At 61.6% G+C, this 17,074-nt stretch overlaps 1 protein-coding gene across 5 annotated transcripts in view; it reads left to right on the forward strand.

The window, feature by feature from the left end:
* SMTN (smoothelin) overlaps positions 1 to 17,074 on the forward strand; it is a 23,698-nt gene continuing 6,624 nt past the window's right edge. For 3 of the 5 annotated variants that reach the window (XM_080650427.1, XM_080650426.1, XM_080650430.1), the window contains exons 1-16: positions 1 to 137; positions 1,814 to 1,944; positions 6,953 to 7,101; positions 7,506 to 7,599; positions 7,692 to 7,770; positions 7,877 to 7,974; positions 8,892 to 9,242; positions 9,332 to 9,404; positions 10,012 to 10,071; positions 10,151 to 10,663; positions 10,849 to 11,021; positions 14,167 to 14,319; positions 14,413 to 14,488; positions 15,552 to 15,716; positions 15,810 to 15,872; positions 16,091 to 16,157. In XM_080650427.1, the coding sequence (XP_080506553.1) occupies positions 1,894 to 1,944; positions 6,953 to 7,101; positions 7,506 to 7,599; positions 7,692 to 7,770; positions 7,877 to 7,974; positions 8,892 to 9,242; positions 9,332 to 9,404; positions 10,012 to 10,071; positions 10,151 to 10,663; positions 10,849 to 11,021; positions 14,167 to 14,319; positions 14,413 to 14,488; positions 15,552 to 15,716; positions 15,810 to 15,872; positions 16,091 to 16,157 (2,165 nt within the window). In that variant the 5' untranslated portion in view covers positions 1 to 137; positions 1,814 to 1,893. Of the gene's footprint in view, positions 138 to 1,813; positions 1,945 to 6,952; positions 7,102 to 7,505; positions 7,600 to 7,691; positions 7,771 to 7,876; positions 7,975 to 8,891; positions 9,243 to 9,331; positions 9,405 to 10,011; positions 10,072 to 10,150; positions 10,664 to 10,848; positions 11,022 to 12,399; positions 12,929 to 14,166; positions 14,320 to 14,412; positions 14,489 to 15,551; positions 15,717 to 15,809; positions 15,873 to 16,090; positions 16,158 to 17,074 lie in introns of those variants that run through there. The other 2 variants (XM_080650428.1, XM_080650429.1) reach the window with 2 other exon arrangements.

Consider the following 17,074-nt stretch of genomic DNA (forward strand, 5'->3'; position numbering starts at 1 on the left):
AGAGTCCGGAGGACGGTTGCAGTGCGGGCCTGGGATCCCAGGCGGCACGCCTTCTGCCTGAGCCATTCCTAGTCCATCTGCCGGATCCCGAGCCACCTAACCTGAGCCCGCGCGCGACTGGCGAGCCGGACTGAGAGGTGGGTGTGCGGACCTCCGGGTCCCGGAGTGGAACCGGGATATCTGGGCGTGGGTTCTGGGACTTTCAGACCGGGAGCCCCCACCCATCCGCGGGGGTTCTAAGCCCTGGGATAAGGTTTGGAGGCCAGGAGGCTCCACCACCTCCACGGGTGCTAGCCATTGGCCGGGGGGGAGGAGGGGGGCCAGACACTCCGAGGAAGTTCCCACATTCCTCTGAGGTCTCCCACAATCGCCAGGAACCCAAAAATGTACGACAGAGAGAGCCTTGGGACTGGTGTGGGGCAGCCGCGGGAATACCTGAGGAAATAGACTTCCTGCAGCCCCCTGAAAGTCCTAGATTACGGATTAGGGACCCCTGTCCTCAGAAGACATGGGCGGGGGGAGACTCAGAGTGTCCACAGAACCTAAATCTGGTGATGGGCGAATGACACTCTTGGGGGTGCGGGGTTTACCCCAAAGTAGGTAGATAAGAAGCAAGGACTCCAACAGAGCGAGAGTGGGAGGCTGCCATCTGTGCTAGCCGACAGGGATGGGAAAAGCAACTGGAACTGGCAGGGTCCAACGAAACCAGCAGTGTCGCTTAGGACTCTGCCCACCACCCCCAGACCCATTCACCGATTGGGTGACTCAACAAGTGGCTGTTCTGGGGACTGGGAAGGGTTGACGGAGGGATGAATCAACAAGATGGGGGAATCCTGGGGCCATCTCGGTCCCCATACATTAACTAAGCACCAGGCTGTGGACCCTCTGATGCCAGAAAAACATTGGGGCTGCAGGAGGGAGGAACGAGCTGCACTGGGAGGCTGGGCCAGGATGTAGAGGGCCCTTTGATGGGTAATGATGGGGCGAAAGGGGGCTGTCCTGAGTCCCCCAGGGCACTTGGGAAGGGGTCTTCAGAAGCTAGAGGCGGCTCAGACTTCCCCCCTACACTCTGGGTCTTTGGGATCCTCCTTCCCTGTGCGACAAATCCTGGGTCCCCTCTAATCCTCAGTTTGTCCAAGTCCAGAGTCTGGACGGGTCCGTTTCTTAAGACCCTTCCGGCTGGGGAATTGGATTATAAGTGTGTGAATTTAGCAAAAGGAACTGGGTGCCTGGACCCCTTGCTTCAGGACAGTTGGCATCAGGAGGAGGGCAGAAAGGGGAGGCGTGGAGAGGGGTGTTTACAGAGGGCTGTCCTAGGGAACTGAAAGACATGGTGTTACCTTCAAGGCTGAAATCACCTAAGCAAGGGAATGAGAGTGGCAGCAGCAGCGAGGATTTGGATAAGGGCTCAGCCCGCAGACAGAGGCCGAGCCTTTTGGGGGTAGTGGAGCTGGGCAGGCTCTGGGGATGGGTGGGTGGGGCAGGAAACTGTGGAGTCTGGCGGGCACCCCCTGGTGGTGATCACAGCTTGGGTGGGCCTTGCTGGGGCCCAGCTTCTCAATCCAGGCCGCCCCTCCCTGTGTGATGCTCAGACAGGGTGAGGGTCCAGCCTAGGCCTGCAGTTGAGCTGTCTGGCTGGAACCCGAGACCCTTAGCTAGGTAGCACACTACCCTAGGGCAGAGGGCAACTCCCAACCAGAAGCCACATCACAGGTAGCAAGGATAGGACAGCAACGAATGATCCTGGGGAAGAGGGGAAACCGAGGCACTAGAAGAGGCCCCCCCAGGCCTGACTTATGTCTGTCCCCTGCAGAATTCCCTGAGCTGGTGTTAGGTGCCACGGGCACTGAGGATCTCACCAGGAGGGGACCCACGGAGCTAGGGGCCAGCAAGATGGCGGACGAGGCCTTAGCTGGGCTGGATGAGGGCGCCCTGCGGAAGCTGGTAAGTGGCCCCATCGTCCCCAATGCGAGGCCAGAGAGGCAGGGCCTACTAGGCTACCTCTCGTCGGACCAGAGGAGGTGATGAGGAGGGGGGAGGAGGAGGAGGGCTCAGGGGAACAGGGCTAGGCCTGTTCCACATGGTTGATGCAGAGGCCCCCGTGGCATATGCCTGTCCGTGCCAGGTGCTGAGGCCTGATCACTCCCAGCCCCCCCACGGCTACCACCTGTTTAAACAGTAACTTGCTCAGGACTCACCCATATGCAGCCACAAGTGTGGGGAGGCTAGATGGGCCTCTTTCCAGCAACAACCTGGGCAGTCCCCCCCCCCCCGCCCCCGGACGCTGGCCCCGTGATAATAGTAGCCGAAGTGATTAATAATGTGAGGGCACAGCAGGGGCAGGCTGGGTGCTGGGCGCACCATCTCCCAGAACGGACACAGCAACTCTGAGAGCAAAGAGGACTCTGCCTCAGATAAGTGAAATCACCCGCCCAAAGGCACCCAGCTAGGAAGAGGGTGTGCCAGGATCCAAACAAACCTCAAAGGGGACCGTGGAGAACCCGGAGTCCTGAGCAAGTCAAGGCCGGAAGAGCCTGATGAGCTGTGACTTCTAGTCTGTCATTTTCCCACTCTGAGCCTCAGTTTCTTTACCTATAAAATGGGAGGGGGTGTGTGTGAACCTAATCTCTAGGTCTGAGAGTTGGCATGGGGGTGGAGTGAGGCATGGGTCCAGATCTTGAGGCGGAAGGGTGAGCCCAACCTATCCCCTTCCCCCAGCTTCTTCCTGAGCACCCGAACCCCCGCCCCCCATGCACAGAGGTCGTGGGGCACTACAACAGACCAGGCATGTGCCCACCAGCAAGGACAGAGAGCAGCTGAACTGGATGCCCCATCCCTCCAGCCCCTGACCCTTGTCCGGGGAAGAAATTAAAGATTTACCTTCCCTAGGAGAAGGCAGATGACCCACCCCACTCCTTGACTATCACTCCTCTGGAAGCAGGGGATGGAGGCAGCCAGCGTGGGTTCTGGGACTTTCAGACCTGGAAGCCCCAACCCAGCCACTGGGCAGTGCCCAGCCATTGCCAGGATCTCCCAAGGCCTGTGTGTCCTCAGACCAGCAAACACCTCAGACTCTCCACTCCAGGTGTTTGCCGGCCTGCCGCGTGCAGCCTGGAGGGGATGGGCTGGGTTTCCAAAGGTCAGTTCGACCTCCATTCAGGAAGTCGGAGTTCTAATGGAGGTCGTCAAGGCTGAGCCTTCCCGAGAGAAATGCAGGTCCCCGCGCATCTCCACCTCTAGGAGTTCCCTCTGAGGCTTGGGGTTCTCCAGCCGCCACCCCCTCGACCCGCGTGGGGTTTGGGCGCTGGAAGAGTTTCAGGGAAGCCCACGCGAGGCTGCAGCCGGCCCACCCCGCCCCCTCCCAGGGAGAGGACTCACAGGACCCCGCCTCTCCCTCATCCCTGGACCCTGAAGCCGCCCGAGGTCTCTCCCAGCCCGGCCGGTTCCTCCACCGCGGGGCGCGCGCCATCGCTGCTCCCCGAGGGTCCCGCCCCGCGCGCCGGCCCGGCCTCGGCAGCCTCGTGGCAGGAACGGGGGCGTCCCGAGCCGGACTCCTCCCCGCCGGCCCGGGCCTTATAAGGCAAAGCTGGCCCCCGCCCCGGCGTCGGGCCGATTCGGGGACCCGGGAGCCGCTTCCGGCTCCGGCTCCCACACATTCTTGCGGCCGGGCGGGGGGCACCTAAGGACGCTTCGGTCTCGGGTTCGAGCTCGGACTCCCGACACTCACTCACTCGCTGGGAGGCCTGGGGGAGCCGCTTCCTTCCGTTCTGTGAACCTCGGTTTCCTCTCCGTGGCAGAGGCTGTGAAAGCAGCCTGCCGGGCCCTGATGCTGGTGTGGCTCAGTGGGTAGAGCGTCAGCCTGCAGACGGAAGGGTCCCGGTTCCATTCTGGTCAAGGGCACGTATCCCCAGCCCTAGCTGGGGAGCCTGGGGGAGGCAACCAACCCATATGTCTCTCTCACATGATGTTTCTCTCTCTCTCTCCACCTCCTTTCCACGCTCTCTAAAAAAAAAAAAATCCGTGGAAAAATGTCCTGGGTGAGGGTTAACCAAAAAAAATAGCAGCCCGTATCGGGGTATTTCCCGTCTGCCTCCCCCCGGGCGCCTAGTGCGGGGCTGGGGGCGGGGCGTGAGACTAGATGGGGGCGTGGCCTTGGGAGGGTCGGCGGTTCGGGAGACTGCGGGCCTCCAACGCCCCCTGGCGAGGCCTCGCTCCACTGCCGGCGGGTCCCCCAGACGGGAATGAAGGAAGGCCCAGTGGGTCTCCTCCCCAGTGCTAGTGGGGAGACGCCAGGGCCTGTCGGATGCCCCCAGCAGCGTGGGCAGAAAGAAGCCAGGGGCCCGCCCCCCTCCCCAGGAGGAAGCGCCCTCTTTCCTCCCCGGAGAATTTCACTGGGCAGTTTCGGAAACCGCCCCATCCCTTTCCCCTTCCCCCTGGTGGACAATGGTGCTTTGTACTTCCTTCCCTCCCTCCCACGGCCCCCTCCACACACAGCAGTGGGGCCAGAGGGGCCCCGAATGCAGGACACACAGCAGGGACACTGTGGGCGGATCTTGACCTCCAGGCCCAAAGAAAGGGTCATGTTGGAGGGTGGCCAGTGGAATGAAGTTGTTCATCCCCCAGCCCTGCCCTACCCACTTGGGGGGGGGGGGGCGGTGTGCTCAAACAGAGGCCCCCGTTTTCCAGATGAGGATACTGAAGCTCCCAGGTGTTGCAGAGGTAGCCACGTTTGGGGTTTTTTTCAGGGACAAGGACTCCACCTCTGGAGTTCAGGGCTTTGGGAAGGGTGACCCAGAAGAAAAAGGGCTGGTCAATGCATCTAAGCCTCCTTACCTCTGCATTGGGAGGGCTGGCCCCCATCTCCAAGTGTACCCCAGAGGGCTCTGTGCCTGAGGCAAGGCCAGGACTGGGAGGTGGGAAGGTGTTGCTTCATTCTCCCTCCCTCTGCTATAATGGCCCCCTCCCCCCCCCCTTAGACCTGTTATAGGTATCTCTAGTCCAGGCTAGAAGGGGACCCCAACACAGTGTCAAGGTACCCACTGTGGCAGACAGACCCCAGCAACAGACCTATCCTCAGCCCAGGGCAGACCCTTGAGTCAGAGAGACCTGGATTCAAATTCTGGCTCAGCTCATTTGACCATAAGCAAATCGCCTCTCTTCCCGGAGCCTCAGTCTTCTCATTTGTCAAATGGGAGTAATAAAGTGCCAGGGTTTCTGTGAGTTTAGGACAAGTAAGGGGCTCAGTACAGGATCTGACATACAGATTCTTAATATTACTGATACCTTGGTATCTTGAACTCATTTGCCCTCAGTTATCCCTCCTCCTAAGTGGCGGGCGCGGGGGGGGGGGGGGGGGGGGAGGGGAAGTGGGTAATGCTCACTGCAGCAGCCCAAGCTATGTGGCAAGTGCGGGGGTGGGGAGACTCGCTGCCCCCATCCCCACCCACTGCCCTGAGTGGGAGGCATTGTTCCATCTGGCACATGAGAAAACCAAGACACAGAGGTTAAGGACATGCTCCTGACCACCACGCCGGGACTAGACTGCTAGAGTCAGCTGGGAATTCTGGCCTGACCCTCCACAGATTCCCAGGAATGTGGAGCCTGAAGGAAGCTGAAGTGACTCTGTCTGTCCCCAGGGTTTTCCCTGCTCTGTTCAGATTGGGACAAGTGAGCTCATGGCGCAGTTGGGCCAGCCCACACTCCCTGCTGAAACCTACACCCCACACCCCATCTGGCTCCCCCATGGAGCAGGGAGGAGGCTAAAAAGGAAGGGGGGTAGAGGGCCCTGCTCCTAAGTGATTTGGGGGGTGGGGGCAGAAGCAATCACCTTGGCTATACTTGCTCCCTCTGGCTCAGACCCACACTGGAGGCTTATCTCTGCCATTATCTTCCCGGGGACCCTGGGGCAGTCCTCTCTCCCTGGAGCCACAGAAGCAGAGGGGGGGGGAGCGGGGAGGGAGGCCACACGATTGGCTGACTCTCCCCAGAGAAGGTGCCCTTTCCTAGACCTGGTTAAACCAGCCCCCCCCCCCAACTTCCCAGGGATTGAGGGGCTCAGGAGCCTGTGGGAGCACCTGTCCTCCATGGACTCCTGGGTGAACCCTAGAGCATGCAGCTGCTTTATGTGTCTGGGGGGTTGGCCCTCCCACTGTGGGCCCTTTCACCCCTTCAATGGTGGCCAGGCCTGGCCAGTGCAAGGAAAACAATAGCCCCTGCCTCAGTTTCCCCATCTGTCCAGTGCGGGTGAGGCTGCCACCCCCCAGCAGGGCTGTGGTACTTTGGGACCCAGCTGTGGGCAAACTACGGCCCGCGGGCCGGATCCGGCCCGTTCGGCTGTTCTATCCGGCCCACGGAGCCGAAAGAGCGGAGGGTTCTCTTGCTCTCCCCTCCACTCCTTTACTTTGAATTTATATTAGTTCACACACACACTCCATCCATGCTTTTGTTCCGGCCCTCCGGTCCAGTTTAAGAACCCATTGTGGCCCTCGAGTCAAAACGTTTGCCCATCCCTGGACTAGACCATGGGAGTCTCTCTTGCTCAGCCGCCTGAATCAACAACCTTTCTTCCCCAGGGACACTGTTAGGGGCCCAGAGGATGGCCTCCCTCTTCCTCCTCCTCCCATGATTCCCTGGCTCTCAGGGGTTTGATGAGTGGCTCTGAGAGGCAGGAGTCAAAGGAAGGAGTGCCTGGCTTAGCACCTGGCCCAGGTGGACCACTGCTGGCTTCCCACTCTGTGAATCACGGTGGGCTGTCCAAAAGCCCAGGCTTCGTGAGCTGGGCCTCCCCAAGACATGCTTGGTGGGTGGGCGAGCGGGCACGTGACAGGCCTGGGGCAGAGGGTGTGGAGACAGATCACTCATTGTGCCACAGGCCGAGCCGTGGGCAGCTGGTGCCCGCCCTCCGCCCCTGGCAGCCAAAATGACCTGCCCCTCGCCCCCGCCTGCCCTACAGTTGGAGGTCACAGTGGATCTGGCAGAGCGGCGGCGCATCCGCTCGGCCATCCGGGAGTTGCAGCGGCAGGAGCTAGAGCGAGAGGAGGAGGCCCTGGCATCGAAACGCTTCCGTGCTGAGCGGCAGGACAACAAGGAGAACTGGCTGCAGTGAGTGTGTGTGTGTGGGGGGGAGGGGCGTGGACATGCAGGTGGGGGGAGTATGTGCCAGGGCTCAGCTCAGGTTGTGCAGGCAGGCACAAGCACAGGTGTGTCCGCTGACTATCTGGGTGTGCACATGGCAGTACAGGCAAAATACACAGGGATGTTTGTGGGCATGGACCACATGCCAGTCATGGTGCCCTGGCCACGCCCATGGGGACAGCATGTCTGAGTGTGTGATATTCGTGCTCACATCCACGGGCATGCATGCACCAGCATGTAGCCAAAGGGTTTTCATAGCTCCATGCCCCTGTGCCAAGCTTCTGGGTACCCTGTCCTGGCCCCTGCCCTCAGCCCACATCCTCCATTACCCGGCCATGGCAGTGGGAGTTACAGGCATGATATCCCGGCAGCTCTCAGCAGCGAGAGGCCGAGCAGCGGGCTGTTCTGGCACAGCTGGCAGGGCGGCTGGAGTCCATGAACGATGTGGAGGAGCTGACCACGCTGGTGAGGCCCAGGCCAGGGCAGGGGCTGGGGGCAGGGCAGGTGAAGGCCTGGACTTCGTGGCCCAATACCTGTGGCCCGCCTCTCACCCACAGCTGCGAGGGGCCGCTGAGTATGAGGAACGCAAGCTGATCCGGGCTGCCATCCGCCGAGTCCGGGCCCAGGAGATTGAAGGTACGTGCCCGTCCTGGCTCCCCCCCCGCCCCCCCCCCCCCCCGCCGCCCCTGCTGCCCGTAGCACCACCTGGCCACTCACCTGAGAGTTTCCCTATCTCTCTTAGCTGCCACCTTGGCTGGGAGGCTATGCGGTGGGCGTTCCAACAGCGGCTCAAGAGAGGACAGCAAGGGGCAGGCAGCACAGAGGCTGGAGCGGTGTGAGGTGAGAGGTAGCCAAGGTGCGAGGAGGGCCCAGGTGCCTGTGCCCGCAGCTGCCAATAGCCCAGAGCACCTGAGTCTTTGCTAAACTGGTACTTGACTGAAAAGGGCCCCCAGCAGTGTTTGGGGGCCACTAGGGGTCTATCTCAGGGCTCTGCCCACTCTCCCAGGCACCCTCTGGCCGTATGCCCCCCCCACTTCCCAGTTGTCTATACCCAGGCCTTCCCCCCAAAGCCAGCCTGCCCGCACTGCTCCCAGGTTCCTGTCCATCTCCCATTACCACCCTCGTTGACCTCCCTGTTGGCCTTCCATCCTCACGCCAGCCATTCGGCCTCCACTCAGCACACAGGGGATCTCCCCGAAATGCAGTCTGACCCTGGTACCGCCCCAGTTAAAACCTATCTTGCAGCTGCCCCTCCCCCTCCAGACAGCCCACATCCTTACCTTGGCTTATAGGGCCGGCATCGCGGGCCCGAGCTGACTCATGGAGCCCTGTTCACAGAGGGGACTCTGTTCTCCAGGGAGTGTGGGGGAGAGGCCGGGCCATGAAGGTCCCCGAAGTGGCCAGCAGAGGCGGCTGGGTCCCTGGCAGGATGCCCACCCTCCCCCCCCTGACTAACCAGGCAGAGGCCAGTGTTCAGGGACCTCCACTCCAGGGATCGATTAAGTCTGGGAGTCCCCAGAAGGTCTCCTGCCGTTCCCACCCCCTGGCATTTGGATCTGGGCTCTCTGAACTGCCCGTGACTAGGCAACACCAAGATGTTGGGAAGGAGGGTCAGAGGCTGCCCGGAGCATGCCAGTGCCCACGCTGGTGCAGGTGGGCCTGCAGGAAGCCGTGCCCGGCTCCTCTGCTTTGCATGCCCTGCCCTGAGCACCTGCCAGCCTGGGGAGCCTTGGCTGCAGCCTGTGGGTCCTCCGCAGGTGCCAGAGCCAGAGGAACGAGAGCAGCAGGCAGAGGTCCCAGAGCCACCCCCCGAAGTCACCAGTCGGGATGTGACCACCGTGACGCTCCTGGTGCAGGTGCCACCTGGGAGCACATCCAGCTCACCTGCCTCACGTGACAATTCCCCCCCCACTGCCTCTCCTGAGCCTCCGCTGGAGCCTGCCGAGGTCCAGGGCCCTGCCGCTGAGGATCTGCGTAGCCCCAAGCCACCCGCCAGCCCACCCAGGGCCGCCAGCCCACCCAGGGCCGCCAGCCCACCCAGGGCCGCCAGTCCTGAGCCCCAGGAGACTCCAGCCCCCCACAGCACTGAGAGACAGGAGGTCAACGAGGTGAGTCTGGATGAAGGGGAGGGATGCCAGGCAGGTGAGGCTCCTTGGTCTGGGAGTCAGACCCTACCCATGCCGTGTCTCCCCTACAGCCCCTGCCTGGTCCCACAGAGCCCCGTGCTGCCCAAGGCCCCAGCAAAGGCCCTTCCAGCACAAAGAGAGCAGGTGAGGGTCCCAGCAAGGGTAGCCACACGCATCTGCCTTCCCTCTCCCTGGCCTCTCTTTCCCGGCCTGGGAAGTGGGTTCTTGTGCCTAGACAGCTCCAGCCTCCTCAGGGCCAGGCAGTCCCTGACACTCCTCCCACTGCCCCTGAGGTGTCCCCACCCCCTCCCACCCATGGCCAGAGGCCTCCCTGCAGCCTTGAAAGGCAACCGGCCTCGGGCACATTCTTTTCCCCAATAAGGGAGTGCGCCCATCTCCCAGCTGCAGCCGTGGGCAGTGCTGGCCAGAGGGGGTGTCCTCCATCCCCATCTGCAGGGAGGATCTGGGCACCCTTCCTCCAGCCCACGCCTGGCCCCAGCCCCCAGGAGTGTCCAAGTCATCCTGGGGTCAGTGCAGGAAGGGGAGGGGGGGGGGCTGTAAGAGAGAGGCAACTGAGTGGGAGGCCAGGAGCTGTGGGAGGTGCAGGATGGGCTGGGGAGCTTGGGGTGCAGGGAGGGGTTGGGAGGCTGCAGAAGTGTAGAGGAGAGGCCTGGGAGAGGTGGACCCCCATCCACTCTCCTTTCTCTTCCCCCACGTGGCTGCTCCTGCCTCCTGATACTGTCAAACCCAGCTGGACCCCATCCCTGCCAACGCTCCGTGCTCAGCCCCCGCCAGCCAGCCCAGAACCGAGGTACTGCCTGTTCCACCACCCCAAGCTCTGGGCAGTCCCTGTGCCACCCAGCCACTGACAGCCCTCCTGCCCCTTCTAGAGCCCACCCCTCTTGCCAGTGGACCTCCCTCATTCCAGCGGGCCGGCTCCGTGCGGGACCGCATGCGCAAGTTCACGTCTGATTCTCCAATGGCTCAGGATGGCCCACCCCGGGCAGCCCTAGGTCCCTCGACCCCCGCAAGGCTCCCGGGCTCCTCCCACATCAGCACCACCCCTGCCTCCTCCTCCAGCCGCTCCTCCTCACGGGGCTCCAGCGATACCTCCTCCCGGTTCAGCAAAGAGCAGCGAGGACCAGCCCAGCCCCTGGCCCAGCTTCAGAGCTGCCCCCAGGAGGAGGGCCCCAGAGGGCGGGGCTTGGCTGCCAGGCCCCTTGAAAATGGAGCCGGGGGGGCCGTGGCCTGCTCAGAGGAGCCCGGTGCCCTGCTGCCCGTGGCTGTCGGCACTGCCGAGCCAGGGGCCAACATGAAGACGACGTTCACCATTGAGATCAAGGATGGCCGTGGCCAGGCCCCCACAGGCCGGGTGCTGGTGCCCACGGGCAGCCAGAGGGCAGGTAGGCCTCCCCGCGGCGGGAGATGAGTGCCTGCAGCTGCCCAGCCCTGCACCTCGGGCAGATGCTGGGGCCGGGGCTCAGGGGGTCTCCAGAGGGGGTTCTGGGAGCGAGGGGGACGTCTGGGAGCGCGGCTGCCACTGTCCTCACCCCACGTGATCTCTACAGTAGCCTCTCTCCCCTTCCAGAACTGACGCTGGGGCTGCGGGCGCCCCCCACCCTTCTCAGCACCAGCAGTGGGGGCAAGAGTACCATCACCCGCATCAGCGGCCCTGGGGCACCGGCCCGGCTGGGCAGTGTCACTCAGGTCACCAGCTTCAGCCATGCCTCTCCCGGGGGCCAAGGAGGCTGCAGCATGAAGGTGAGCCCTTCCTCACCCCACTGCCATCACCAGCCACCTCACAGAGACTGATTCCGGGTACAGGGCTGGAGGGCTCCTTGACTCCGCTCCTCTCCCACTGGACACGTGGGAAACTGAGGCCCGGCGGCTGGATGCGCTAGCCTCTCACCCACTAGGTGTCTCAGAGGTTTACTCTATGTGCCTTGAGCTTCCCACATGCTGATCTCTGATCCTTCCTCCAAAGTTGGTTGGTTCGTTCCTAATGAACAAATGGGAAAACCGAGGGGCAGGGAGCGTGGTACAGGGGTGCCCCCTCTTCCTGTGGCAGCCCCTACCCCACACTGGACCTCAGCTCTGAGGTCCAGAGCTGCTCATCTGCTCATCCAAGATCAGCCTGGCCCCTCAGAAGATTGGAGATTAGCGATTAGCATCTGCGTCAACATTTCAGGGGGAGGAGGTGCTGGGCAGAAGCATTGAGGGGGGACAGATGGGGGGGGGGCGCCCGTCAGGTGAGGCAGCAACCTAGCAGGTGCCACGGGAATTGAATCCGTTGCACCCTTCCATTATTCATCCCTGAGCCCGGGATCAGCTGGCTGGGAGCTCAGCTGGGGAAGGAATCCCCCACAGGCCACTTGGCAGCCCAGGTAATGCCCTCCGTGCTGCACCGGGGACTGAATGGGACTCTGGCGGAGGTGAGGTGGCTAAAGCCAGCTTTGGGCCTTCTCAGGGGTGACAGGGAGAGGGTGGGGGCGAGAAGGCAGACTTCCCCCATAGAGCAGGGAGCAAGGAGGGGAGGGGTGGGGATGGCTGAGGCCCTTGGGGTGGGTGGGAAGTGTCACAGTGACACTGGGTCTGATACCACCACTTCGCCTCAGTTTCCCCATGTAGAACCAAAGGAAAGCAGATGATGTGGCTATCGTGTATTTGCTCAGAGTCTGTGGTTGGATCCAAGTGCCTATCTCAGGGAGAAGGCACCTGTTACAGCAGGTTGCTCAATATCCTGCCTCTATTTCCCCCATCTGTTCAAGGCTTTCTAGAACAGCATGGCATGAGGGCAAAGGGGTGCGGGCTCTGGAGTCCAGCAGACTGGGTCCTCACAGCTGAAGAGGCCCAGGCAGGCCCCTTCCTTGCTCCTTGCCTCAGCTGTCCCACCCGCGGGGCAGGGGACCCTGGCCTCGGGCATCCTTCCCAACCCGTGCGGACTTGCTAGGCTTCGGGTGTGATCTCTGCAGGGCCAGGGCCGGGCCTAGCGGTCCAACCGCTTAGGCAAGGCCACCCCTCCCCCAGGCCCCCTCCACAGGCAGCTCAGAATAGGTTTCTATTTGGGCTGCAGCCCCAGCTGGCGGGTGGAGGGCTGGGAGGCCAGCAGGGGCGGGGCAGGTCCACTGCCCTTGCCTTCGCCCTCAGACCAGCTGCAAAGACTCTGACATACCAGCCAGAGGCAGCAGTCCGGGCCACTGTCCCCATCGTCACCCCACCATAGAGCCCCCGCCAGCACCATGCCGGGGGTCCCGGGGCCTGCGTCTGAGCTGACCGCAGCCCTGGAGGAACGACTGAGCCAGGCCTTGGAGGAGCTGCGGGCAGTGGCTGAGGCAGGCCGGGTGGCAGTGACCCAGGCAGCCGAGGAAGCCGTCTCGGCCGTGGAGCCAGTGGCCCGGGCCACTGAAGAGCTGCGGGCAGAGACAGCAGCGCTGAGCCGGCGGCTGGATGCGCTGGGCAGGCAGGTGGAAGTGCTGAGCCTGCGGCTTGGGGTCCCCCTCGTGCCCGACCTTGAGCCTGAGCTGGAGCCCAGTGAGCTGCTCCTGGCCGCCACCGACCCCGAGGCCCTGTTCCAGGCGGCCGAGGATGCTGGGACCCCCGTGGCCCACCCGCCTGCCTTCAGCACCCGCCGCCGCTCCTCTGCGGGTCCTGCCCACAGCAGCAGCCTCGTAAGTCCCTAGGGGCCGGGGGGGTGGGGTGGCTCCGAGCCAGGCTCTGCTTCTGCTGAGTGACCTTAGGTGTGCCACCACCATCTCTGAGCCTCAGTTTACCTATCCGTACAAGGGACTGAGGCGCGAATGCTCTTAAGACGGAGGAGAGAGGGTATCGGGCTCCTGGCCCTGAGGCACTGGTGGCGGCTGCCCTGGCAGCCCCTGGCCAGGGCCCAGCCCCCAGCTTCACCCCCACCTCCTGCCCCAGCCGGGCCGAGCCTCCCTGAAGCAGCTGCCACCTCAGCTCTCCTTACCCTACAGCAGACAGCGAGGCCCTGCCAGGAGGGGAGGGGCTGTGATCGCTGGGCTGGGGACTTGTGTGCAAGGGGCGAAGGAGATGCTCTAGGTTGAGGCTGGAGGCCCCTTAGAGGGTGGTTCCCAGTGGGTGGCAGAGAGGACTTGGCTCTGGGAAGCCCCAGGCAGACACCTGGTCGGGAGCCTATGGGCCCTGGTCCAGCCTCCTTGGTGTGTATTGCAGGGGGGGCGGGGGGGCGGGGGTAAGTACGGGGTGGAATGTGCTGCCTGGGCACTGGCCCAGGAGTTCCCAGGCCTTGGAAACTGGCAGGACCGAGCACAGCCTGCCTAGGGCTGGAAAGGAACCAGTAGAAAGAACTCAGGTTCAAGAATTAGGCTAGCACCCTGACCGGTTTGGCTCAGTGGATAGAGCGTCGGCCTGCGGACTGAAGGGTCCCGGGTTCGATTCCGGTCAAGGGCATGTACCTGGGTTGCAGGCACATCCCCAGTGGGAGGTGTGCAGGAGGCAGCTGATCGATGTTTCTCTCTCATCGATGTGTCTAACTATCTGTCCTCTTGCTGCATTGCGCTCATAGACAAGTCAGAATAGCCTCAGCTTTCCCTTCTGTTACACAGAGACAGTAGCCCTCGCTGGTTTGGCTCAGTGGATAGAGCGTCGGTCTGCAGACGGAAGGGTCCTGGGTTCGATTCCGGTCAAGGGCACATGCCCAGGTTGCGGGCTCGATCCCCAGTAGGGGGCCAAAATCCTACAGCAAGGCTCTCAGTGTGTCTTCCCTGAGCCTGACACCAACATGGCCATCCTCGGGCAGGCAGTCTGGCTGGCTAGTGGTTATTTCCAATGCTGTGCCAGCAGCCGCAGGGCCTGGCGCCGTGTCCGCGGGGGCCGTGTTGGTCTCATCCAGTCCCCTGCTTAACGTCCATGCCCTCTCCCCACTCCCCAGATGGAACCAAAGCCAGCAGAGCCGCCCTCTGCTGCCGTGGAAGTGGCCAATGGCACTGAGCAGACCCAGGTGGACAAAACAGCGGAGGGGCGGAGCCCCCTGAACACCGAGGAGCTGATGGCCATTGAGGATGAGGACATCCTGGACAAGATGGTACAGCCAGATCTGGGGGCATGGTGGGGGGGGAGGGGCAGGGGCAGCGACCAGCAGGCACCAGGTGGGCAATGACCAGGGCTCTGTCTGCAGCTGGATCAGACGACGGACTTCCAGGAGCGGAAGCTCATTCGGGCTGCGCTACGAGAGCTCCGACAAAAGAAGAGAGGTAGATAGCCAGCTGCCCCACCAGATCCAGCTGCTCCCTTCCCTAGCTGCTCCCTCACCCTGCAGTCCATTCATGGACACACCAGCTCAGGAACTGCCCTCTTCAGCTTCTTCTGTAGACCCAGCTGTTCCTCGGCCTCCTTTCCCCAGCTGCTCCCTTCCCTAGCTGCTTCTCCCCCTGCTCTCTCCACCGTTACTGTCCCCCAACCAGCTTCTCTTCTCCTTCCTAGACCACGTTACTCTCCCTTCCAGCTACACCTCCTTAGATCCAATTGCTTCTCCCAGTCCTGTCAACCACTCCTTCCCTGAATCCAGATACTCCTTCTCCCAGCTGCTCCTTTCTCCTTGAGGTCCATTGATGACCACCTTAGTCTCTCCTCCCACCCAGCTTCCCCTTCCCTGGGCAAAGCTACTACTTCCTCCACGAACCTAGCTATTATTTCCCTCAGATTCTAGATTCATTTGCTTCTCCAGACACTCTCAACGGCTCTCTCTCTGAATCTAGCTGCTTTCTCCATGGCCCACTGATGGCCACCCACTGACTTCTTCTTTGGGCCTAGTTACCCCCTTTGCCACCTTCTCTCCCAACCACTGTAACCCTGGATCAAATTGCTTCTCAGGTACCTCCAATTTCTCCCTCCCTGGATCTAAATATTTCTTCCCCTAGCACTCTTCTCCCGGTTAAGACCCATTTGAAGGCCTAGTCAACTACGGCCCTCGCCCAGTTTCTCCTTCCCTGGACTCTGCTCCTCCCTAGATCTAGATACTCCCTCCAGACTCAGCTACTGAGTTCCATAGGAACTCCCATTTTTGGATCCAAATACTCCTCCTGTGAGTTCAGCTCTTCCATATTCCCTTGTTTCTTCTTGAGTCCATCACCCCATACCACACGCCCCCACTCCCTGCCAAATTATGGCTACTCCCTCACCCGTAGCCACTCCTTGTACCCCGTGTCTTCAGTATTTCTAACAAGTTGCCCTCCACCCCATTTTATGTGCCCTGCGTATGTGCTGTGTGGGTGATGGGTGGCCCTTCTGGGCATGCATGGGGCATCTCCCGCCCAGACCAGAGGGACAAGGAACGGGAACGGCGGCTGCAAGAGGCACGGGCCCGGCCGGCGGAGGGCCGGGGCAACGTGGCCACCGAGACCACCACGCGGCACAGCCATCGGGCAGCCGATGGCTCAGCTGTCAGCACTGTCACCAAGACCGAGCGGCTCGTCCACTCCAGTAAGGAGCCAGTCAGGGCTCAGGGCCGGGACACGTCGACCTCCCTGACCCCTGTGCCACTCACATCCTTCCTCTTATCCCCTGCCCTTCCAGATGATGGCACACGGACAGCCCGCACCACCACGGTGGAGTCGAGTTTCGTGAGGCGCTCCGAGAGTAAGGCCGCCTGGCGACGCCCTGTGCCCACCTGCCCGCCCGCCTCCTCAGGCTCTTCCTCGAACTCTCTCTTCGTATTTTTGTCTGTGTGTTTCTCTGTCCAGTTGTCACTTTTCTCTTCTTTGCCTGTGGCTACCGCCATTTCTCCCCCAGACCTCCACCCCATCTCTTCCCGTCCAACCCAGGCCTCAACCTGCTCTTGTTCCCTTTTCTTGCAGATGGTGGTGGCAGCACCATGGTACAAACCAAGACCTTTTCCTCCTCCTCATCCAAGAAGATGGGCAGGTGAGCACAGGTACCCACCCCCAGACCTCAGAGAAGTCAGCATCAGAGGGGACCTCACTGCACACCCATTCTACAGAGGGGTAGACTGAGGTGCAGGGAGGTAATAAGGCTAGAGTAAGAATCAGACCACCTCTGCTTGCCTTGTAGTCTCACCTAATCCTCAACTGCACCACAGGGGAGGCCAGAGATTTGTGCTCCGGGTCACACAGCTCTGCGTGGCGGCAAGAGCCCTGAACCCTTAGAGAGGCCGATCCGCCACCCTGAGCTGCCCGGTGGCACTGCCACTTCCCGGTGTCTGCAGACCACATCCCACTCACAGAGCACCTCTGTACCGAAGACCCGTGAGGGAGGGGGCACCCCTCTATCTATGTTACAGAGAAGTCAGGGCTGATAGAAAGCAGGGGCAGGAATCAGAATTCAGGCTGGGGACCGGGGGGTCCGGGGACTGAGTCAGAGAGACCTGCGTTCCCAAGTTCCTGTGCTGTTCGCCAGGCCCTCTGACATCTGAGGACTGGGTCCTCCGTTTCCTCATCACTAGAGTAAAATGAGAAGGGTCCCTCCCTCCTCTTGTAGATTTAGGTGGCACATAGGACAGGCTCAATAGACATGAGGTATTATTATTATTATTATTTTTTAACCCTCATCTGAGGATATTTTTTCCATTGATTTAAAGAGAGAGTGGAGCCCTAACTGGTTTGGCTCAGTGGATAGAGCGTCGGCCTGCGGACTCAAGGGTCCCGGGTTCGATTGCGGTCGGGGGCATGTGCCTTGGTTGCGGGCACATCCCCAGTGGGGGGTGTGCGGGAGGCAGCTGATTGATGTTTCTCTCTCATCAATGTTTCTGGCTCTAAATCCCTCTCCTTTCCTCCCTGTAAAAAAAATCAATAAAATATATTATAAAAAAAAAAAAGAGAGTG

Source organism: Plecotus auritus (genome assembly GCF_963455305.1).
Source record: "Plecotus auritus genome assembly, chromosome: 13".
NCBI lineage: Eukaryota > Metazoa > Chordata > Mammalia > Chiroptera > Vespertilionidae > Plecotus > Plecotus auritus.